At 58.8% G+C, this 24,329-nt stretch overlaps 1 protein-coding gene across 1 annotated transcript in view; it reads right to left on the reverse strand.

Annotated features, from left to right (window-relative positions):
- Positions 1-10,726: 10,726 nt before the first annotated feature.
- Positions 10,727-24,329, reverse strand: part of MAN2B2 (mannosidase alpha class 2B member 2) — a 29,982-nt gene continuing 16,379 nt past the window's right edge. The window contains exons 8-22 of the mRNA XM_070398715.1: positions 24,107-24,297; positions 23,434-23,555; positions 23,190-23,199; positions 21,930-22,088; positions 20,607-20,881; positions 17,517-17,708; positions 16,347-16,599; positions 15,312-15,422; positions 15,038-15,238; positions 14,253-14,258; positions 13,659-13,792; positions 13,144-13,246; positions 11,703-11,811; positions 11,248-11,346; positions 10,727-10,818 (exon numbers count right to left, since the gene is read on the reverse strand). Coding sequence (XP_070254816.1) covers positions 10,727-10,818; positions 11,248-11,346; positions 11,703-11,811; positions 13,144-13,246; positions 13,659-13,792; positions 14,253-14,258; positions 15,038-15,238; positions 15,312-15,422; positions 16,347-16,599; positions 17,517-17,708; positions 20,607-20,881; positions 21,930-22,088; positions 23,190-23,199; positions 23,434-23,555; positions 24,107-24,297 — 2,057 coding nt within the window. The remainder of the gene's footprint in view (positions 10,819-11,247; positions 11,347-11,702; positions 11,812-13,143; positions 13,247-13,658; positions 13,793-14,252; positions 14,259-15,037; positions 15,239-15,311; positions 15,423-16,346; positions 16,600-17,516; positions 17,709-20,606; positions 20,882-21,929; positions 22,089-23,189; positions 23,200-23,433; positions 23,556-24,106; positions 24,298-24,329) is intronic.

A 24,329-nucleotide genomic window follows, 5' to 3' on the forward strand; every position in this document is an offset into this window, starting at 1 on the left:
TCATACAAGAAGGGCTGTCCGATGTCTTTCTCGTATTTAAATTTAGGCCATCTGGAGCATACTGTTCTGTTTGGGGTGAAGTCGAAATCTAATTATAAACCTTCCACATAAAGAACCTAATATACAGACAGCCTGTCTTTCTCCCCCCGCGTTATAATGCCAGTTCCCTTCCGTACCGAGTTCCCAGATACGTGCGAGTTGGTTTTTGGACTCTCTGTTCTGTTCCATTGATATACTTGTTTATCTTGACACAAATACCGCCTGTGTCACTTACCGCGGCTTTATAATAAGTTCTTGAGATTAGATCATCTCTGTCCTTCAGCGCCATTCTCTTCTTTCAAAGTTGTTTTGGCCGTCTTAGGTCCTTTGCATGTTCATATGAATTCGAGAATTAGTTTGTCAGTCCACCCCCCGCCCCCCGCCCCCCAAAAGCCTGTTGAGATTTTAACTGGATGGTGTTGAATCTATAGGTCAAGTTCAGGAAAACTGTCGTCTTAACAATAGTGAGTCTTCCGACCCATGAACATGGTACATCTCTCCACTTTCTCTTTCGCTTCTCTCATCCGTGTTCTGTCATTTTTCGGTGTAGGTTTTTCACATCTGTTGTCGCATTTATTCTTCTGTAGCTCAGATTGTAAATGGTATTTTTAAATTTTTGATGCTGATTGATCTTCTTTCCTGCAAACCTGCTAAAATCATCATTATGGGGGGGTTTTGGTAGCTCCCATCAGATTGCTATGCAGACAATCATGTCATGTGTGAATAAAGACAATTTTCCTCCTAAACCGAATGTCAATTATTTCTCTTTCTTGCTTTATTGCACTGGCCATAACCTCCAGTACAACGTTGAATAGTGGCCATCCTGGTCTTGTCCCTGGTCTTCGGGGGAAAGCATTCGGTCTTTCACCGCTCAGTCTGTGGGTTTTTCAGAGAAGTTCTTCATTAAATCGAGGATGTTCACTTCTATTCATAGTTTGTTTAGAGATTTTTACCAGAAAGAAAGGTTGTTGTTTTTTTCAGATGTTTTGTGTGTGTGTGTGTGTGTGTGTGTGTGTGTGTGTGTGTCCCTTGAGGTGATTGCTTAGGGGTTTTTTATTGTTAATATGCTGAATTACATGGATCAATTTTTCAAATGTTAAACGCACCTTGCATGCCTGGGATAAACCCACTTGGTCATGATGTACTACCCACTGTCTATGTTGTTGAGTTAGATTTGTTAAGAATTTTTTATTGGCCCTCGCTGGTTTGGCTCAGTGGATAGAGCGTCGACCTGTGGACTGAGGGGTCTTGGGTTCGATTCCAGTCAAGGGCACATGCCAGGCTGTGGGTTCAACCCCCAGTAGGGGGCGTGCAGGAGGCAGCCAATCAATGATTCTCTCTCATCATTGATATTTCTATCTCTCTCTCCCTCTCTCTTCCTCTCTGAAATCAATAAATTTTTTTTAAAAAAGAACTTTTGATTGATGTCCTTGAGGAGCATCAGTATTGGTCTGTTGTTTTCTCTTCCTGTCTTTGTCTGGGTTTTAATACCAGGGTGATGTTGCCTCTCAGAATGACTTGGGAAGTAGTTCCTTTTCTTAAAACTTCTGGAAGAGTTTGTGTAGAATTGGCACTATGTGTTTCTTAAATGTTTGGTGAAAGTCATCGGTGAAGGCATCTGAACCTGTAGTTTTCTTTGTGGAAAAGTTCTACGTTATCAGTTCGATTTCTTGACTTGTCCTATAGGACTATTGAGGATATCTTTTTATTCTTCAGTAAGCTTTGGTAGTTCAAGTCTTTCAAGTAATTTACAAATTCCATCCCAGCTGTTCAATTTATTAGTGAAAAGTTGTTCCTAATATTCCCTTATTATTCTGTTAATATCTGTAGGATCTGTAGTGATGTCACCTCCTCATTCTTGATATTGGTAACCTTGTCTTTTCTTTAGTTGTCCTGGTCAGTCTGGCAAGCGGTCTATTAATTTTATTGATAAAAATCTCCAGGAATCCAATTTTGGCTTTATTGATTTTCTCTATTATTTTTGTTCTGTATTTTGTTAACTTGTGTTCTGGTTCCTATTATTTCCTTTCTTCTGCTTACTTTGGGTTTAACTTGCTCTTGTTTTTCTAGTTCCCTAAGATGGAACCTAAGGTAATTTATTTGAGAATTTTCCCCCAATATAGATAGTTCATGCTATGATGTTCCCTCTAACGATTACTATAAAGACAGCTCACAGATTGTGAGACACGGTGTTTTCACTCTCATTGATGTAAAAAATACTTTCTAATCTCTCTGTCGATTTCCTCTTGGACGCATGAGGTATAATGACACCGAATCTTCAATATCTGGAGATTTTCCAGAGCTGCTGCTCTTGTTGGTTCTAATTTAAATCCATTGTGGCAGAGAACATACTTTTTGTAACGTGAATCCCTCCACGTTCATTGAAACTTGTCCTGTGGCCCAGGATGTGGTCTATTTTGGTAAGTGTCTGGGTGTGGACCTGGAAAGAGCGTGTATACACTGCCCTCGCGGGCGGAGGGTTCTAGAAAAGTAAACCGCGTCCAGTTGATTGATAGTGCTGTTCGTGTCTTCTATTTCCTGACACATTTTTGTTCTACTTGTTTTATCAATTATTAAAAGATGGTCATTGCTGCCCTGCTGGTGTGGCTCAGTGGTTGTGCGTCGACCTATGAACCAAGAGGTCACAGTTTAATTCCCAGTCAGGGCACATGCCTGGGTTGTGGGATCAATCCCCAGTGTGGGGTGTGCAGGAGGCAGCCGATCAATGATTCTCTCTAATCACTGATGTTTCTGTCTCTCTCTCTCCCTCTCTCTTCCTCTCTGAAATCAATACAAATATATTTTAAAAATAAAAGGTGGTCATTGAAATCTCCAACTGTAATTATGGACTCATCGGATGATGCTGGTATAAACAAACCTGCTGCTTGCCAGTCATATAAAAGTGTAGCACATACAATTGTGGACAGTGCTTAGTGCTTGATAATGATAACAAATGGCTGTTACTGTGTTAAGCACTTACTATACTACACTTTTTAATCATTATTTTAGGGTATACTCTTTCCATCTATAAAAAAAAAAAAGCTTGCTATAAAACAGTAGCCATGCCCAGCCAGTGTGGCTCAGTGGTTGAGCATTGATCTATGAACCAGGAGGTCACGATTCAATTCCTGGTCAGGGCACATGCCCGGGTTATGGACACCCAGTAGGGGGTGTGCAGGAAGCAGCCGGTCAATGATTCTCTCTCATTGATGTTTCATTGATTTCTGTCTCTCTCCCTCTCCCTTCCTCGCTGACATCCATGAAAATATTTTTTAATAATAAAACAGTGGCCGTGTTACACCAGCAGCGGCCTCATGCAGCTCACATTTACGCTGTCTCTCGACGGCATCCTTTTCTCTCGATATGACGCCGTGTTGCTGAGCGCTGCACCGGCTGTGCAGGCCTGCAGCCTAGGAGTGACAGGCCATCCCACGCAGCCTCGACGGCGGAGGCCGTACCATCGAGGTGTGTAAGCGCCCTCTGTGCTGTTCCCACCGACGCCGTCCCCTGAGGACGCATTGCTCAGAGTGCGCCCCTTGCTAAACGGCGCGCGTCTGTACGATGGCCAGTTTGGCATCTTGTCTGCTGAATCGCACATCTGTCAATCGGATCCGTTTCAATGGGCTGACTTTCCCCCTCATTATGGGTTGTACTTCTTGCTTCTTTGCATGGCTCATCACTTACCTCTATATAGGGAATGTTGTGACCTTTACCTTGGGGTGGGGGGGCTGGCATGTTTGCATTTTTATGAACATCCTGAGCCGTGTGTGGGTTGCAGTCAGCTCAGAGCCAGTCTGACCCTCTGCAGTCCCGCGTGGATCCCCGCCGGGCATGCCTGGAGCGGCTCTCCGCAGGACTGGTAATTCCACGCCCCACGCAGGGTTCTCCTGAGGGGACACCCAGGCCACGAGCGGGGCGTTTCCGGGCTGACCGGTGAGAGCAGGCACTGCCCTCCCCTCCGTGAGCTCCAGCACCCTTCCCTCTGGTCCTTGGGGTGGTCCCCTCCCCCAACTTCGGGTCATTTCCTCCACGTATGTGTGGGTCGGTGCCAGGCTGACCTCCCCACCGCCCTCTCCTCCCAGGGTTCTGCCTGTGCTTCCACCGCCTGGGGCTCCCCACCGCTGGGCTCATCCCCTCCGCTGTGGATCCCACCGGCTTGGCTCAGCGTGGACAGCCTCTCCCGGCAGCTTGTCCGGGAACCTCCCAGGGCAGAAGCGGGAGCTATCTGAGCCCCTGTCTGCTCGCATCCCTGACCACTGTCCTTCCTGCCTGCTGGCCACGCTCTTCCTGTTTGTTTATCCTTTTGGGGCGGAAGGTAAATCGGCCCCATTATTCTGTCTTGGCCGGGCGCCCAGCAGCTAGATTTTAACAGTTGAGTCACTGATCCCCACTCAGGCACCCCCTCCTCCTCCCACCTCCAGAGAGAGCGGCCCAGCATGGCCCTCTCCCCGCAGAGCAGCCCTCCCTCGCCTTCCAGGCCCTGCCCGACGCTCTGGTCAGCGAGGCTCGGAGAGTCCAGGCAGCCGGCGTTGACAGTGTCCTTTGAGGGTCTGTCCCTCCGCGGGCCCCACTCCCGCGTGCTGTGCTGTTTTACCGGATGTCTCGGCGAGGACCAGGGAGATGGCTGCGGGAGCCTGGCACATGGCCGGCGCTCACGGGGCATGACTTGCCGCTCATTCTCGGGTCCTGCCGGCCCACCCCTCACACGAGTCAGTCAAGTCTGGGGGCTGGGAATGCGCAAAGCCTTTGCCGTGCGGTGGGACAGGAGTGCCTGTAGCAAGCACCTGATTCCACCCATCCAGGGTTCACCAACTTACCACCCAAGAGCAACGACGCAGCCCTTTCTCACCCCTAGACCGCCTTCTGGCAGAACCAACGGGCGCAGAGCGACTGCCCCGCCCCCGGCCCAGCCGAGGGAAATTTGGAAAACAGGCAATTAAGCGTGACCGAGCAGTTTGGCCCGGGCGGGGAGTGACCTTGCCTACACAGTGCTCTCTGTGATCAATAATTCACAGCACAGCCGGCCGAGTGTCCAGCCTCCGCTCATCAGCTCTCTGTCCAGCCGGCCCAGCCCTGGGAGAGGCCCAGAGGCCCGGGGTCCCCCTTGGGCCTGATGATGGTTGGGGAAGGAGATCCCAAGCCTCCCCAGGACAGGCGCCCAGAAGTTCAGCAGATAAAGGGGCGACCTCCATCTATAAGGGGGGGCCACGGCGAAAGTAACCTCCCAGCCTCCTCCAGGACATGGCTCTCTTCCCCCTGGCAGTTCCCAGCCTACTCACGCCTCTTCTTGCGTGCAGCCCTCCTTGATTACTTCGTGGTTGAGGTCATCCCTGAGTCCTTAACAGCACTTATTCTGCCCTCATTAATTTAATTAGAGGTTATTGATCACCCTTGAGTATCAGGCCTGCAGTGGACATGGGGCAGAAACCGAATAACACACATTCCTGCCCTCAAGATCCCAAAGGAACTCGGGGCTGTGGGAGCACAGAACGGGCACAGGGAACCCAGCTGCGGGCAGTGGGACCTCGGCCTGCCTCCAGATTTGTCACCCCGCAAACCGTCACCCCACAAACCGTCACCCCGCAAACCGTCACCCTGCAAACTGTCGCCCTGCAAACCATCATCCCACAAACTGTCACCCCGCAAACTGTCACCCTGCAAACTGTCACCCTGCAAACTGTCACCCCACAAACTGTCACCCTGCAAACCGTCACCCCATAAACCATCACCCCAAAAACCATCACCCTACAAATCGTCACCCCCAAACTGTCACCTTCAAACCTTCACCCTGCAAACCATCACCCCAAACCATCAGAGCTGCACAGTGCGGCACATGCTTGCTCAGAGACGCGTGCAGATGGGAGGAGCGTCCTGGGTGAATGCCTGGTGCCCAGCGCTGGGCTGGCTGGTCTTCTTGGACGAGGCAGCTAGTGCTGCCTTTGTTGCATAGACGGGGAGGAACATGGCGCCATGGAGATGAAGTCGCTGGTCCCAGCTCACACAGAGAAGCTCAGAGAGGAGCCGGCATCAGACCTGAGCTGTCTGCCCCGGTGCCCAGGCCCGCTGTCACCCTGAGCCCCTACGTGTCCCGCCCTGTGTGGTGCTGGCCCGCAGGTAAGGAGCCGGCAGGTAAAGGCCTGAATCCAGGCTCAGCCACTCAGCTACATTGCACCTGTGCCAGCCCCCCCCCTCCCCCGGGGCTCAGCCTGCTGTCCATGGACTAGATGGGTGAGCACACACCTCTCAGGAGCCCAGCACCCCCAGCACAGCCCCTGGCATAGAACCGCCCAGTGATTGGTGGCCTTCCCTCTCCACCAAGTGCCCCCTTTCCCTGCCATCATGTGCCCCCCGCCCCCGAGCCTGAGGAGCCTACACGATCTGCTTCTACCTCCCACTGCCCCTGGCGCTCTCACTGTCCGCACTGGCCTCCCTGCTGTTTCCCCAGCTCGCCCCAGGGCCTTTGCACTGCCGAGATTAGCTTCTGCACAGATTGCTCTTCCCGTAGACGCCTGCACGGCCCGGTGCCCCCTTACTTCAAGTCTTGGCTCGAATGTCACCTTCTTGATGAGGCTAATCGGGATCCTCTATTCACAATCGCAGCAAGCCCCTCCACCCCCTCCTCCCGGCCCCTCACCTCGGCTTTGCTTCTTCTTGCTGCTATTTAACATAAGATAGAATTGGCTTCTTAATTATGACTATTATTGAGTGTCTGTCTCCCCCAGTCTGAATGCCAGCTCTGTGGGGTGGAGGGGTGTCTGTCTTGTTCACACTTGAATCCCGGGGGCACGCAGTGGGTATCCATATGTGTTCAGCCAGTGAATGGTGCTGGTGGGGGGCGGAGCCATTTGTCAGGGAAAATGAAGACAATGAATCCTGCCCATCAAGCTTACACACGCCGACGTCACGCACTGTGTTAGAAACCTGCCACGTGCTAATCAATTTTCTGCAGAATAAAACATCGGTTCACGCTGGTGTCTTTCTGAGGGAGGAGCCGCACGAGCAGCAGCGGGCTCTCAGGGCTGGCAGGACTGCAGCGAGAGGACAGCAAACTCGGAGTGGGGGGGAGGAACGGGGGACTCCGCTTCCTCTAATTGCCTCTAACAGCGCCCCTCCTCGGGGCCGCACTGACACCCTCCCCAGACCCCCAGCTTAATGGTTTTCTCTTTCTGTGACTCTTTGGTTGAGAGCTGCACGCAGCTTTCCAATCACACCCGCCTCAGTGTACTCGGTTACCTAGCAACAGCCATAAATCAACAGAACATGCTGGAATGTTACAGCCAAGCTCCCCGGCTGTTAGACGCTTTGGCCTTTTCTCATCCAAACGTGTTCACCTGCCCCCACGCGTCGTCCGCGGCCACCTCTCTGCCGCCAGCTCCACGGGGCACCTGGACTCGGGCATTTCGAAGCTGCGGGCGGCTGGCAGACTTCTCAGCATGAGCCTGAGCCTTCCCAGCACTCTGGCCAGCACCCAGGAACCGGACCAAGGTCTGTCCACCGGCCTGACCGCTTCCGGGTCAGCCCGACAGCCACCGGACCCGGGTCAGCCCTGCAGAGTGGGGGGCCTTGCGAATAGCCCCTGGACATAGGCGGTCAACGCGGATGTGAGGTCCTTTCCGCAGGGCCTCACCTTGGAGCCCGCCCTGCACTCACTCACTCACTCATTCATTCACTCATTCACTCACTCACTCATTCATTCACTCATTCACTCACTCACTCATTCATTCATTCAACAAACAGCTGCAGAGCACTTCCCTGTCGCCATGCCCTGCGCTGGCCCTGCAGGCAGAGAGGAATAGGCCTGGGCCCTCAAAGACTTGCACTCCCCTGGGAGGAGCTGAGCAGAGACCAGCAGCATAAAAGAAACTTGCTGCCCAGACTGAGGCCAGAATCAGGACAGACGCTCAGGCTGCCAGAGGCTGCAGGACAACCCAGTGGGAACCTGAGCCGTGCAGCCCACGGGGATGCGGGAAGCAGGCAGAGCTGCAAGCCTTCGTCCACATAGCACGCGGGTGCACAGGCAGGCAGAGCAGGGCCACATGACCAGACAGGCCAGGACAGAGGCTTCTCGGAGGAGGGGCCTGTGCTGAGTCTGAAGGACCAGCCAGGTGCTGCACACCGTGGGAGCTGAGACCATGGTACTGAGTGGCGGTGATCCCATGTGGGCTGAGCAATGTCCCCGTCTGCCCCCTTGTTTTCCCAGTGAGGGACAGGCACAAGGTCCCATGGGGCTCTTCCTAGGCAGGGTGAACATCAGCTAGAAGAGAGGGTGTCAAAGGCTTCGATGTGGCAGCTTCCCTGGAGGGAGAGCAGTAACCAGGCTCACTCTCCCCTTCGCTGGTGTATCATGTCCACCACCACACCATCACCACCACCACCAACAGCAACATTACCACACCATCACCAATATCATCACCATTACCACACCACCACCAACAACAACACCATTACCACACCATCACCAACAACAACATCATTACCACCACCAACATCATCACCAACAACAACACCATTACCACACCATCACCAACAACAACAACAACACCATTACTACACTATCACCACCAACACCACCACCATTACCACACCATCACCAACAACAACATTTCCACACCACCACCAACATTACCACACCATTACCACACCATCACCACCAACACCACCATTACCACACCATCACCAACAACAACATTATCATCATCACCAACAACAACACCATCACCATCATACCATCACCACCAACAGCAACACCATCACCACCACACCATCACCACCAACAACAACATCATCACCACCACCACTACACCATCACTACCACACGATCACCACCAACAGCAACACTATCACCATTATTGCCAATAACACCACACATCATCACCAACAACATTATCACCATCATACCAACAACAGCAACACCATCACCATTACCACCGATAACACCACATCATCACCAACACCATCACCATCATACCAACAACAACTAGAGCGACACCATCACGAACAGCCACACCATCACCACCAACAGCAACACCATCACCACCACACTACCACCAACAATAGCAACATCATTACCACCAATAACACCACACCATCATCACCAACACCATCACCATCCTACCACTGACAGCAATACCATCACCACCAACAGCAACACCATTACCATCACCACCAATGACACCATCACCACCACCATCACCAACACCATACCATCACACCACACCATCACCACCAACAGCAACACCATCACCACCACCAAACCACCATCACCATCATTACTGTCACCATCACATCACCATCTCACCACCACCACCATCACCACTACTGTCAACACCATTCCCATTGCCATCACAGCACCATGACCATCACCACCATTATTACCACCACCACACCATCACCACCACCCACAATACCATCCCCGTCACACCACCACCACCACTGCTATCACCTCCAGAACAACTCACCTTCATGGAGCACGTACTCCATGTCAGGTGCTGGTCTAAGCAGTGAGCATGTCTCCCTCCGGGAACCCTCACACGCACATAAGACAGGCATGAGGATCATTATCTCCCTTTTCACAGGAGAGAAAACTGAAATTAGGATAAATTCAGGGGCTTCCTCGTGAGCGTCGGAGCCGGAAATCCAATCAGATGCTTGGTCTCCTTCATTTGTGGGAAAAATATTTCCTCCGAGGGTCGCCTAGTACCAGGCAGCATTCTAGGTGCTGCGGGCACAGAACTGTTGGAGACAGAGGCGGGAGGGCTGCGTTCCAGAGTGCATGTGTGTGAGCATATGTGTGTGTGTGCATGCCTACACACGCAATCATGTGTGGGTACATGTGGGTGGGGCAGGGGCACAGACCATGAAGAGGACGGGGTGACTCCCATCTTCCTGTCTTCATTCTTCTCCTGAAGGAAAATCATGGAATGTCTCCCCCCCACCCCCCAGCTTGTAGTCACTTAATAAATACTGACAGCGCCGAGCTGTGGTGCTCGTCTGGGGACACAGGGCTAAAGAAACAGACGTTTTCTCTTCTGGGACACACACATCTGGTGGGAAGAGCCAGACGATCGGGGATGACACTGAGCCGGGGGAGGACCTGGAGCCTGGAAGAGGCGAGGGGATGAGTCGGTGGGTGTCAGGGTGTTGCGGGGTGTCCCAGACTCCGGTCTGCGTCTTTCTACAGCTCAGAGCCCTGCCCGGGGAAACGTTCTCCACGGCCCTCCTGACTCGGAAGCCGAGCCCCGTGCACCCACGGCTCTAAGGCCTCTTGTCCCCCATGTCCCAGCCGCCACACCCGTGTCACTGTCACACGGCACAGCCACGGTTCACACTGGCGGCCTCATGAGACCCACAGGGCCGGCACGGCGGGTGCACTGGTGTCACTGTGGCTTCGCGCTCTGTCTGGCACGGCTTCCTGTCTCTGACTTTCTCGAATGAACGAGGAGCTGTGGGTGTGTGAGGACATCACCAGGCGACAGGGGAGGAGGGGCTGGCGCCAGAGGCCGAGGAGAAGAAACGGGTCCTTATGATGCAGCTTTTATTTCAAAAAATAGGAAACCCAGCCTGTCCGTTTCCTGCGTCAGCCGACCAGACGGCAGCTGTCCTCCTGTCCGTCCGCGCTGCTGGGCCGAGTCGGGCCCTGTGGTTTCCCGGGTCCGGAAGCCCTAGGCCCACAACCTCAGCCGAGCACTCACGGCCTCTGAAAGTGGACGAAGAAGGTCCGGATCTCCTTGGGGCCGATGGTGACGACGGGGCCGTGCGGGGCGCTGGGCCGGGAGCCGCCTGGCAGGGGCAGAGATGGTCAGCCCAGCCCTCCCCCTCGGAGCCCCTGCTCCCGGGACCCCCAACACCACAGTGTGTGTGGCTGCCCCTCCTGCCAGGACCCAGGGCCGGGGCCTGCATCCCAGAGGATTTCGGCCGCATTTCTGCCCTTCCCCGAGCACTGGGCCTGCAGAGGAGGCTGGTTCTGGTCCCACGTGGCCTCAGGACCTAAGGGGCTTCTCACTGAGGCCGTTGGGGGCCCCGCCCTTTAGTTCACTGGTCCCCCAAAGTCATGCGCTGGGGTTTGGGCTCATACTGTTCACCCACCTTCCCTCCTGCACCCACCCATGCATGATCCACCCATTCACACCGCCACTGACTGAACGGCCCCCCGCCCCTGCCACAGTGCTGGTGCAGAGGACAGAGAGGAGACATGGGACCAAGACTCACGGCACCGAGAGCAGAGGCTCTGCCCCTGCCTGGCCCAGGCAGGAGAGGCCGGAAGGCGGGCCAGGCACGTTCCAGCGGAGGGAACAGCGTGAGCAAAGCCTGGGCGGCAGGAAGCAGCCTGTGGTCGGTGGGGCCACAGTGGTGTGTGCAGAGCAAGGCACAGCCTGGCACATTCAGACCCTGGGGGCCGCCGGCGAGCATGGGTCTCACCCAGGGCACGGGCAGGCGGCGTGGCCCGCACTCACACGCACTCACACATACGCACACGCACTCGCACACGCACACACCTGTGTGGAGCCCTGGCAGGCAGGCACTGGCCCAAAGCCTCTCCTAACTGCTATGGTAGGTTCAGGGCGGCTGCAGATCAGAGAGGGGGAGCCGCCTGCTCAAGGTCACACAGCCTGAAGGGGCAGCGCGGGGCAGCCGGGCAGCACCCAAACCAGGGGCTCCCAAACCTTTGTTGCGTGTCCTCCACCTCCAGCGCCGCAGCGAGTTCACACTCCAGGTCCCCGTGAGCGAACGCTCCTCCACGGCCACCAGCGTGCCCAGCCCCCGCAGCACAGCCTGCAGGGAACGCAGCGCGGGGAGGGTGAGCCACGGGTTCCAGGGCTGAGCAGAGGACACACAGCTGCAGGGGGCCACCCAGGGCCCAACACGCCGCCCTCATTCCATTCTCACAGCAAAGCTACTGGTGGGAGCCCACTTCACAGGTGGGGAAACTGAGGCCAGGAGGCCCTGCTTCCCCTCTGCCCAGCTGGATGGGTGCCCAGGAGGTGGCTGGCGCTCAGAGCAGCCCCTCCCACATCGAGCCCCCTCCTGCCCAGTGGTGCTCAGGTGGCACCAGGCCCGGCCCCTGGAGGAGGCCAGCCAGTCACCCACCCCTTAGCCAAGTAGGGAGGGAGGCAGGGCCCCGAGTGGCCATCGGCATTCAGGGACAGCGGCTGGCCGGAGGGTGGGGTTCTGGGCCAGCTGCCCTGGCTGATGGACGGGACGCGCATGGGCGACCAGGCCCTGGTGCCGCGACCCCGCTTCGGTCTTTACACCTGCTGGTGAGGCCCGACCGGCTGTGACCACAGGCGACAGCAGGAAGGAAAGGAGCTGGCGTGCTGAGGACGGTCCGGAGGACTGGGTGACTGAGGACAGCACAGCCCAGCTGTGCTCCGCTGGTGAGAAACGCCCAGCCTGCTCCAGGAGCCCTCGCTGGCAGCCGCCCTGGCAGCCGTGCACCATCCTCCCTGAAACCGCTGGGCCACCGACCAGCACCATCCACAGGAGGAGCAGCGCGGCGTCCGCCCGGCCATCTGCCCCCCAAGGGCCTCGGCACTCCGCCTGGGCCGGGGCAGCACAGGCGACCGACACCCAAGTGCCACCTTGGTCTTCCCTGCGCCCTGAACACACGTGGCTTAGACCCGCTGTCGGCCTGCGAGGCGCCCGTGGGACGGGGGGGGGGGGGGGGGGGAAGGAGTCGTCTCCTTCCCGTGTGAGGCTGGGAAAAGGGGGCGTCCGGAGGCGCATGAGCCAGGCCTGGGGCGGGGGTGCTGGGTTCCACAGGACCCGTGGAGGACACGGGCAGCAGATACGCCCCAAAGCGAAATCAGAGGGAGGAGCAGGCACTCTGGGAGCAGATGAATGGGGAGCGCCAGGCACAGAGAGAAAACGGGGTGGGGGGAGGCATCTCGAACTACCTTCCGGGGAGAAGAGGTCAGGCCTGGCACCGGGTGGGGTGAGAGGGGCGGGGCGGGGGGGCCCCCAGAGCCCACACCGGGTCTGCTGTGAGCGCACCTGACACGCCTCTGAGTTGGGACTGTGACCTGGGAATGTGACTCCCTAGGCCAGCGCCCCAAGAGGCTGGACAGGGTGGTCTGGCAGAAGGCGGGGGGCGGGGGGAGCGTTCACCTTCAGGTCCACGGTCACCGGCTGAGACAGGACCTGGTGCTCCCGGACCTCATACAGGTGGTGGAGCCGCAGCAGGACCCGGTGGAGGTCGGGCTTGGCCTTCCTTGGGAAGCCTGAGGGACGGAGGGAGGGGGCCCTGAGGACCCAACGTGTGCGGAACTTTACACCCACCCTCCCCTTCACTCCACTTTACGTCCTCCAGCTCCTGGGAGGCGCCCGCACAGCCTCCACGGGCTCAGAGAGGGGCAGTCCCTCGCCCGGGCCATACAGTGATGCCCACGCCTGGAGGGGCCCGCTCCTCCGTCCCCTGTCGTGGCTGTGGACCTCCTGGCCCTGTGCTCAGATCTTCCTGTCTCGGGAGCATTCGCTGCTTCTCTGTGGGCCTCAGTCTCCCCATTGGCAGGTGAAGGGACCAGGTGACCTCATAGAGCCATGACAACTCTGAGGAGGCCCCTTGCCCGGCGGTGTGATGGGGCCGGGTTGGCAAGGGGAGGAGGAGGGGGCTGGCCCCGGACCCTGCCTCACCTTTCTGGAGCTTCTGCAGGTGCTGTGTGTGGTTGGAGCTGTAGGTCCAGCCGGGGATGCTCAGGATCTGCAGGTGAAGGCTTGGGGGCAGCGTCACGGCCTCTGGCTGCCGGGCCGCAGGACGCTCTGAGTCGGCCTCTGCACAGTCCACAGACACAGCGAGGGGAAGGGCTGGGGCCAAACCCCTCCTCCTGCATTCGGAGCTCTCCCTACCTCGGTCCCTCCCAGCACAGCACAGCGACCTCCCAGCCTTCCCCCGGCAGCCTACACGGCTGGTCCAGAGTCCACCCAGGCTCCCACCCCAGGCCCTTCCCCCCAAATGCTCCTCCTCCCACAGGCCCAGCAGCTCAGATGATGGATCTAAGAGCTGGGCGGACCCTGAATCTCCGGTCCACCCATCGCCAGCTACAGATGGGGGACCACGGCCCAGAAGGGCACTATTTGTTCCAGATCAGATGATGGTTCACACAGAGCCCTGTTTTCTAGTCAAGCCTGGAGCCAGCTCCCCCCTTGTCTGGTCACCCCGGGTCTCTGCTCTGAAGACCCCTCAGCCCCTCATCTTTCCAGGAAATGCTCCTTTCAACTCTGGGCTGCAGCTGGAGTGCCATCTCCCTGCTGTACCCCAGGCCACAGTGATTGGTCCAGGCTGGGGTCATGTGATCCCATAGGGCCAATCAGAATCTTTCCCTGGGACTTTAGCATTTGAGACCCAAAGTCCAAGTCTCCATTCCTTTGTGGGAGAAGATAGAGGAGGGAGAAACAGCCTCATGAAGGTTCCAGCCTCGGTAGGTGTTACACCCCTGCCCTTCCCTCGATTTCTCTCACTTGCAACCAACAGAGACTGGAGTGAGGCCGGATGGAGGGAGCTGAGCGCAGCCTCGGAGCTTTCTCAGACACGGCACACGCCCCTCCGTGGGAAAGGCTGCCTTGGCCAGGAAGAACACTGGCGGCCAGCGTGGGGCCTGGAGGGGCAGGCAGTAGTTCCCGGCAGTCCTGGGAGAGATGGCTCCCGAGAAGCCCAGCGCTGCCCGGCCGCCCGCCTGCCGGGGCCGCTGCCCAGCTCCTGCTCCCGCCCTGAGCTCCCCAGCCTCTGCCCACCCAGCTGCTCCATCGTCGCTTTTCCTGTCAAACACGGGAACCCTAAGACATCCCTCAAAGCTGGCCCACAGGCTCATCTCGGCTTGCGGGTCACACTACCTAACCCCTCTCGTCAGCCCCGCCCACTGTCTGCCCTGAATCCCAGACCTGTGTGACCGCGTCTCTTCAGTGCACATCCCACGAGGAATCCCTCACGAGAGGACTCGGCCTCACGGCGCACTCAGCCCAGGCCCCGAGGGCACCCACCCTCCCAGGTTCTCCGTCTCGGCACCCCCTTACCAGTCAGCCTTCCCAGCACCACCACGGGCCTGTGCTGCAGGGCCAGCCCACTCTGCGGGCGCAGGCGAGTGGTCAGGGGCAGGGGTCCCAGCAGGAGCCAGAACACCGGGCGGACGATGGAGGAGTCTCTCAGGGTGACGTTGAAGATCTGGGACAAGTCCAAGTTGTTCCACAGCCGCCGGTGAAGCAGGACCTGCAGGGGAGAGCTGGGTGGCAGGCCCCTGGCACCGGGGCTGCCGTGGGGGGCAGCGCGGGGCCCCACCTACCTCCACCTCTCCGTCGCCCTGGCTGGAGACGCCGTGCGCCTGCTCAGAGAGCAGCACCAGCCTGGTCCTGCTGTCCTCGATGTAGGCCGACTGCACCATGGGGTAGTAATTCTGTAGACACAGACATGGCCAGGAGGGCCTTCAGGCAGAGGCAAGGCAAGCCACCTGCTCAGGGACCGCCCGCTGGCCACCCCAGCCAAGCCCCAGCTCAGGCGCAGTGGCAGCTCGAGGGGCCATGGGGGAGGGACTCATCCAGCTCCCCTGCCTCCTGACCTGTGAGCTGGGGACCTGAGCCCACTCAAGCCTCAGTTTCCCCTTCTGTAGACGGGGCGCAAAGACCCCTCTGGACAACTGCTGCAGGGAGGGAGGGACACGGGCCCGCCAGAGCCCTGGGCCGAGGGGTGCCGGCGTAAGGGCCCATGATCTGAGCAGCAGCCACACGGCCATGCCTCTGGCTCCCTGGGGCAGAACCCCCCGGGGTGACAGGCTGGACTGGGCGGGGCCTGGCCGCAGAGGGTGAGGACCAGCAAACAGAGATGCAGGGAACACACTCAGGCAGGCAGTGCGGCACGGAGCGGGGATCCCGTGGAAGGAGAAATAACAAAGGCTCACTGCGGGCTCACGAGGTGCCCAGCACCCCGCTTCCCTGGATTCTCCCAGGGACCCTCCCAGCCCGGGGGCGAGGAGAGGGCACGGGCACAGGGAAGATCAGTCACTTGCCCAAGGCCACCAGCTGGGAGCTGAAGGCGCCGGCGCTGGCCCTGGCGTCTGATTTGAGGCCCTGCTGCCGCCGTGTTCCGCTGAGAGCGCGGACACGGTCAGCCCTGGACACGCATCATCCCACGAACCCTCCGACCAACTCTGCCCAGGGAGCCCTCTTCTTACAGCAGGGGAACTGAGGCCCCCGGGGACTGTCTTCAGCGGTGACAGCCCACGTTCAGACACCGGGTTGACCCAGCCTGGGCTCCACCCCCACCGGCAGCAGGCAGGGGGGGCTCCCGCAGAGGCCCCCGCACCCAGGCCTCGCCAGCGCACCCGGGAGATGGTGTGGGCCGGGTAGTCCCGGTGGAGCCTGCGCTGCATCTGGAAGGCGTTGCTGTCCGAGTGCAGGACCCGCAGGCTCTGCAGGTGGGTGCTGGTCCTCAGGACGGCCTCGCGGTTCACCTGCAGGGGGCCCACGCGCAGCTCCTGCTCCAGGCGGTGGCAGAGCAGCTCCCGGTCGAAGCCCAGCGGCACGTGCGCCAGGCGGGAGTAGATGGCGTAGGTGTGCTCTTTGGCCGCCAATGTCCTGAAAGACAAGAGCCAAATCGGAATGCAGCCTCCGGGCTCTGGATGCCCCTTCCTCCTTCCTCCCTCCTCTCCTGTCTTCTCTTTTTTCTTTTCTTTTTTTTCTAATATATTTTATTGATTTCAGAGAGGAAGAGAGAGGGAGAGAGAGAGAGAGAAACATCAGTGATGAGAGAGAATTATTGATTGGCTGCCTCCTGCACACCCCCTACTGGGGATCGAGCCCACAACCCAGGCACGAGCCCTTGACCGGAATGGAACCCAGGACCCTTCAGTCCACAGGCCGACACTCTATCCACTGAGCCAAACCGGCCAGGCAGGTGCTTCTCTCCCCCTCCTTCCGCAGGCAGGCGGGTGGGCAGGGTGCCTTCTCAGGGACAGGACGGGAGGCGCCGGTTCCGGCCCAGGGCCCATCCAGGCCCGATGGCTTCTGTCGGGGAAAACACAAGAACTCCTCTTGTGCCGTAACCGGTTTGGCTCAGTGGATAGAGCGTCGGCCTGCGGACTGAAAGGTCCCAGGATCGATTCCAGTCAGGGGCATGTACCTTGGTTGCGGGCACATCCCCAGTGGGGGGTGTGCAGGAGGCAGCTGATGATGTTTCTCTCTCATCGATGTTTCTAACTCTCTATCCCTCTCCCTTCCTCTCTGTAAAAAAATCAATAAAATATATATTTTTTTAAAAAGAACTCCTCTTGTGCTAAGTCACTGGCACCGCAGGTTCCTGTCCCAGCTCCGCTCGGACACCACCAAGGCGACACAGCACATGCAGACGCAGCCAGAAAGCCTGGCCTGGGGCCGTTCATTCCTGCACCGGACTTCCGTCCCGCGGCAACTGCCAAGCGGGAGCTGGTAAAGGTGGGCCCGCAGCACCGCCGCGTGCACCTCCTGTGTGCCGGGCCGGCCCGGAGGCCGCGCACCTGTAGAAGAACTGCCGGATCTCCGTCAGGAGGCGCCCGAGCACGATCTCCACTCTCACCGCCTCCCACGCGGGGTCCGCGGGCCCTTTAGGCAGAAACACGTAGTTGTCAGAGACGGGGGGGTCATTCTTGTCGCCGCTGACGGTGTACTCCAGGAACGCCTGGGTCACGCTGACCGTCCGGTTACTCTGTCTGCAAGAGCAGCCCAAGAGAGCAGGGTTATTGCCGCGGGCAGCGTCTCCCGGCATCACCCTCGCGAGCTGAAGCCAGGCTGCGCCCCTCTCTGCAGGCACGAAGGGAGGATGAGTCGCCTCTGCACCCACTCTGGGGGTGGCTTGGGGACAGTGCCGGGGACAGTGCGGAAGAGGAGGCGTCCGTGAGGCCCCTCTGCCCTCCGAAGGGGAGGGAAGAGAAAAGCCTTCTTTTTGTGCATCTGGGCCTTTCCCGTCTGGGCCCAGGCCGCCCCAAGGACGTGACAAGTCACCCAGAACGGGAGCTCTGCAGACCACACCTGACAGGGACTTGCATGCGGAAAAGATAAAGAACTCTTACAACCGCATAATAAAAAGGCAACTCAGCCCGGCCAGTGCGGCTCAGTGGTTGAGCGTCAACCTGTGAACCAGGAGGTCACAGTTGGGTTCCCGGTCAGGGCACAGGCCCAGGTTGTGGGCTCGATCCCCAGTGTGGGGCATGCAGGAGGCAGCTGATCCATGATTCTCTCTCACCATGGATGTTTCTCTCTCTCTCTCTCCCTCTCCCTCTCTCTTTGTCTCTTTCTCCCTCTCCCTTCCTCTCTGAAATCAATAAAAACACATTTTTTAAAAGACAACCCAATTTCAAACTGGACAAAGGATCTGCCCAGACGTTTCATCAGAGAAGGTACACAGGTGGCCGCCAGGCCTCGCGAGAGATGCCGGCATCCCGGTCAGCGAGGAAACGCAAGTCAGAGCCCCCTCAGACACAACGCCGCGTCACACCCGAGGAGCGCCATCAGCAGAGAGACAGGAGGCGACGAGCACCGGTGAGGCTGGGACCCCACACACTGGGGGGGACTGGAAGATGGAGCTGGCACCATGGGAAACAGCCTGCCGGTTCCTCGAATGTAACAGATGTGCCCTGTGACCTAGTGACTCCGCTCCTAGGAATCCACCCCGGAAAGGAAACCCACATGCACACAAACCCAGGCACAGGCATCGCCACAGCAACATGACTCAGAAGAGCCAAACGTGGAAACTGCACAAGCGCCCGTCCGCTGTGGACTGGACAGATGAACTGGTGTGGCCAAGCGGTGGCGTGTTACTGGGCCATGAAAAAGGTACGCCGTGCGCATCCAGAGTGCACCACGGAGAAAGCTTTGGGAACGTGATGCTGAGTGACAGAAGCCAGTCTCAAAAGGACCCCCTGTGGTCTGCTTTCATTTTATGAAATCTCCAAATTGGGCAAATCCAGGGGGACAGAAAAGAGATTAGAGCCTCAGGGAGTAGGAGATAGGGAGCACGAGACGTCTCTTTGGGATGAGGAATATGCTCTAAGAGTGTGAGTGGTGACGCTTGCACAGCTCTGTGAACATCCTAGAAATCATAGATGCATCCAGGTAAGTGGGTGAATGGGATGGTGTGTGAATTACAGCAATTCAGCTCTGATCCACCTCAGGCCTTGCCCAGGCATTCCCTCCTATGGCACAATGCCCCTCATCTGTGCCAGCAGATCCTCTGGCCCTTCAAGGCCTCCGGCCGGACTCCCTCTGAGCACCCCCACTCCAGCTCCAGCAGCTCTTCTCTGAGAACGCGCCAGATGCTGCTTTGCGGTGAGCTCACTGGAACTTCAGGGAGCCCAGTGAGAAACACCCTTCTCCTGTCCTAAAGCAGCTGACACAGGCCAGGAGGTGGGCAGTGGTCCTGGCTTAGGTGTGGGCATCGAGGGCTGGGAGAAGGGAGTGGCGAGCTGAAGCTGGCCCTCGCAGGGGCACTCCGGATGGTGTGCAGGACCGAGCAAGGAAGGACCCAAAGCCAGTGGCTGACTCCACCTTTTCCCACCTGACCAGGGAGCTCGGAGCATGCTCAGGGCATCTCTGTGGCTCCCCTCCACCGCCTGCTCTCGGCCCTCCCTCCGGCCACAGCTCTCACGAAGGGTCTCATTTGGAGGGAAGACCCAGAGCTCTGTGCCTGCAGAGCTCCTGACAGCTGCCTGGGGCTGAGCTCCAGGTGACACTCACTCACAGCCACGCTCTCCTCTCCCTCTTCTCCCCATTCCCCCCACTCCCCTCTTTCCTTCTCCCACACTCCCACTCCGGGTTGGAGATCACTTCAGGACATGGACATGGTGCTCTGCAGAGGGAGCTGGGCTCGAATGAAAACTGCCTGGGCTGTGGCCTGAGCATGGACAGGGTTGGCCCCAAACCACCAGGGAGACCTTCCTGGGAGTCAGCTGCCCTCTCTGCTGTGAGAAAGTAGCTCCTGAATGAATGATTGGATGGATGGAGGGAGGGAGGGAAGGAGGGATGGATGGATGGATGGACAAATAGATGGATAAGTGGATGGATAGATGGATGAATGGATGGATGATTCAAGGGATGGATGTGTGGATGGGTAGAGATATGGATGGATGGAAGGATGGATGGATGGATGGATGATGAGTGGGTGGATGGATGGATGGATGGATGGGACAGGTGTGTGGATAAATGGGCGGGTTATACAGAAGAATGGAGGTGTAATAGGTGCATAGATGGGTGAGTGGGTGGGTAGATGGATAGTTTTGTGGGTGAGTGAATAGATTAATGAATTTTATGTTTCACTAAATTTTAAAAAGGGGGTAAAATGATTATTATATTTATTCCCTGGGGTGGAGGTCCCTCAATATCCCTTTTTCCTCAGGATCAACAGCTCTGGAATGAAAAAGTTTAAGAAAGTCTTTTTTGCACTAGCCAAAACTCATCCTCCTAGAAATAAAGATGGCAAAATGCTGAAAGACCTCCACCACCATCAAGTCCTTCCCCCAGTCAGGAGAGGAAATAAAGTCCCCAGTGGGGGAATGACAGCTCGGGCCTCAGGGAATGCCTCCACCTCAGGGCCAGCAATGGCTGCACCTCACCTCTCCCAGATGCTATGCATCAGGTTGGTGTCCGGGTCTAGGAAGACAGTGTAGCAGTCATTCTTCACGGACACCAGTTTCTTGCCCCAGGGCCTGGTGCTCGGTTTTCTTGGCTTGCGGTCAAGCTTGGAGGCGAAAGCCATGGTGGCGGTTGCCTGTTTGCCCTCTGGGGCCTGCTCGGTGGGCCTGATGCTGTAGTACCGGTAGCTGAGGCCCGGGATTGTGGTCAGCACATACAAGTCATATTTATGTGGGATCTCCTTCGATCTCTGGACCTGCAGGGCCAAAGGTTCAACATAAAAGAGATTCGGGGTTGGAGGACTCGCCTCCGCAGTAACCCTCAGCACGCCCTCCTCCTGTGCAGGGCGCTCACTACCCAGGAGGCAGGGGGTCTTTCCATCATCAAATAGCTGAGTTCCCCTCCTTGCATCCTCCCTGCTCACCAGGCTCCAGCCCTGGCCTCGTCTCCCTCCCCTACCTCCCTCCCTCTTGGCACCAGCACCACCAACTGCCCTTCCTTCCCAACTCCTGCTGCTTCCTGCCCCTGAGCCATTCCCCATGCTGTTCCCTCTGCCGGAGACCCCCTCCCGGGAGGGGGCAACCTTCTCCCTCCATCCTCCAATTTCCCACGGAGGGACACTTTCAGGGGGGACCCTTTTCCGCCTCCGGTCTCAGCAGGGGCTGCGGCCCTGGCTCCCGGGGCACCACGCCACGCCTTCCCTGGCCCTTCAGCAGCTGCTCCCCTCCCCACAGTGACATGTCCAGAGACCCAGAACTCAGCCCAGAGCCAGGCCCAGAACAGGCACGGGGGAGTGTCTGCTGAATGACTGACGGGTGGAACCTCCAGGGAAGGGCCCGCAGGATGGCAGGAGTGGTGCCCGGGGCACCAGGTCCGGTTCCAGGCAGGGGAGGAGATGAGAATGGACCACACACTCAGGGTGGGGGGCCCCTCGGTGTCTGGGTGCTGGGCCAAGAGGCAGCCCCGATATCAGCACCTCCGTAAACCACCCCTTTAAGGAACAGGGAGGCCTTTCCCTCCCAAAGTGGGCATTTACATTAGAAAACACACGCTCAGGGCAGGGTGAGCAGCGCCCTCCCCCTCCCCCCCCAGCGCAGGCCACGCCAAGGCCTCCAGGGAGGGACTGTCCCGGGGACCTGTGGCCACGTCAGCTGCCCAGGCCTGGTGTCAGTCCCCTGGGTAGATCCCTCCGACCCACATGGATGTCCTCAGGGAGGGCGGGGCTGTCGGTGTCCCTGCGAGGGCCTGGCCCGGGCAGGTGTCAGCAACAGCAAGTGCGTCCGCAGCAGAAATCGCACCCCTACCTGGGCCTTGACCGGGTGGCCTGACTCGTCTGTGACCGTGACGGAGGGGAAGCTCACGGTCAGGTTGATCAAAGTGGTGACCGTCCAGGCCAGGGGGTTGTAGACCGAGGCAGAGTATCCCTTCGGCTCTGAGCCTGCAAGGAGGGTGGGCTTTCCTTGCTGTTCTCAGGCAACACCATGGGGGTCCCCTTGGTGCAGGAGAAGCAGGCAGGCGAGAGCTGGCCCTGCAGGGCTCCCCGGGTGAGGACAGGGACGGGGTGTCTTCCCTGCAGGGCGCTCCACACTGCTTGGCGCCGTGTCCCTGTCCCCAGTGCCCTCTGGACAGCGGAGACTCCGTATGCTCCCGGCTCACCTGCCCGGTCAGCCCACCCTGCGGATGAGGACACGGAGGCCAGAGAAAGAGTTGTTGCCCCCGGCAGCCCAGCTCCTGAGGCCGCACCCCGAGGCTCTGAGTGCCCGGCACAGAGAGTGACCGGAGAATTCTCTGGAGCCTGGAAGGTCAAGTCCAGCTGCCCAGCCCAGCATGCGAGACCCCCGGGTGTGCACCCGAGTCCCTTTCTGTCCCTTCGTGTGCCCCGCGTGCAGCCAGCTCTGGCCACACCTGTGAGCCCGCACAGCACACGCTGTCCAGCGCCTGCCCCTGCTCGGCTGCTCCCTTGGGCTGCGGTGCCCCTCGGTCGTCTCCGCTGACCCCTTGCTGCACCACTGCCCGTGCCAGCTCATGGGCAGGGACTGCCCTGCCAGGCAGTGTGGTCACTGCCCTGTCCTAGCTCTTTCCATGACTGTCTGTCTCTCCCACCAAGCCCAGGCCTGTAGGCAGGCACTGTGTGCTGCTCCCGTCCCCAGGGCCACCCAGAGTCTGAGGTGGGATGGGGTCCCACACAGACACGGGGGGCAGGGGGCTTGGAGCAGGCCAGGTGAGCAGTGACATGGAGAGGAGAAGGGCCCGGTTCGGAGACCAGGCTGAGGGTGGGGGCATGTGGGTTTGAAGCCCCTTAGACCTGTCAGATGGGTGTGATCGTCACTGCGAACTCGTGACACCCTCGCGGTCAAAGGCCTGGGTCCACCGGCTGCACTGGGTGCCTGTGCCCACGCTGACGCTCGGCTGGGGCGGGAGCCCAGCCGCGCCAGGTTCCCGGGGTCACCTAGGCCTGCACAGCACAGGGCAGCAGCAGGCCTGGGGTGCAGCGCCGTCTCCCCGTATCCTCGCTAGAACAGCAGGGCAGGAGCAGTCCTCGCAGGCAGGGTGGGAGGCGGGACAGGAGCTAGCCTGGGGAGAGGCCCAGCTGATGCTCAGCCCTCAGCCCTGCCTTGTGCAGGGAGAGGGAACGGGGTTCGGAGCAGTGACGCACCTGCCCAAGGTCAGGCGAGGTCAGGGCACACGAGGTCAGGTGTTCAGGCCCCGCCCCCGGCCCCCAGGCTCTCCTCTCAGAAGGGACCAGAGCGTCCGCACCCCCAGCCCACCCCACCCTGCCAGCCTCGAGTACCTGGGGAGTCTCCGGGCTGGTCCAGCACGATGGCAGCCATCAGCCGGAGCACGGCCTGCATCCCTGCTTTCAGATGCCGCACAAACATGTCCCTCACCTTGACGGCCTCTGTCCCGGTGATGCCATCGTGGTGCTGCACCTGCCGTCCCACCAGAGAGGGGAGAATGGGTCCGGCCTGCCCGCCGAGAGCTGGCGGGCCCCACGCCTGCTAGGCCCTGGCGACCCTTCCGCTCAGCAGGTGTGGGCGCAGGTGGGTCCCTCGCCCTTTACAGAAGGGGCGCGGCTGGCGCGTGCCCTCCTGACCTTGTGAAACCAGCTGACTTTGGGGAGGGCCCGTCGCTCTGGCCGGGCGACCTCGGGACACGCTGGGCTCAGTCAGTCCCTGCGCCGCGGCCGGGCGAGATGCAAAGGGCGCCGTGTGGCCGCCAGGCCCAGCGGGTCCTGCACATTATGGCACCACATTGCCCCCACCCACCAGGTGGGCCTGTGTTCTCATGGCACAGGGAGGGGTTAGGGCTCAGAACACCCCATGCCTGAGGCCACACAGCAGAGCAGGGCCTGCCTGCATTCAGCGCCCCCGTCCAGGCTGGTCACCAGGGGGACCTCGATGATCTCATCTGCGATGGGGCCAGCAGTGACCAGGCTGGACGGGGAGGGCGTGGCGCGGAGGTTCCTGCAGAGGCGCGTTACCTCGGAGACGGCCCAGCGGAGCCTCTGGAGCTGCTTCAGGGCCCAGTGGGGGTCCAGGCGGCGCTGGGGGCTGGGCCACATGTAGCGTGTGAACATGGACTCGCCTGCGTAGAGCAGCGCGCTGGCCCGCCTCGCCAGCCCCTTGAGCGGGCCGCGGGAGGTGTAGAAGCCGGTCCACACCTGCGACTCCTCTGAGAGACAACGGCCAGCAGGGTTGTGAGCC

This window comes from Myotis yumanensis, unplaced genomic scaffold, assembly GCF_028538775.1.
Source record: "Myotis yumanensis isolate MYYU_CA2020_CCGP unplaced genomic scaffold, mMyoYum1.0.hap1 SCAF_1, whole genome shotgun sequence".
Taxonomy (NCBI): domain Eukaryota; kingdom Metazoa; phylum Chordata; class Mammalia; order Chiroptera; family Vespertilionidae; genus Myotis; species Myotis yumanensis.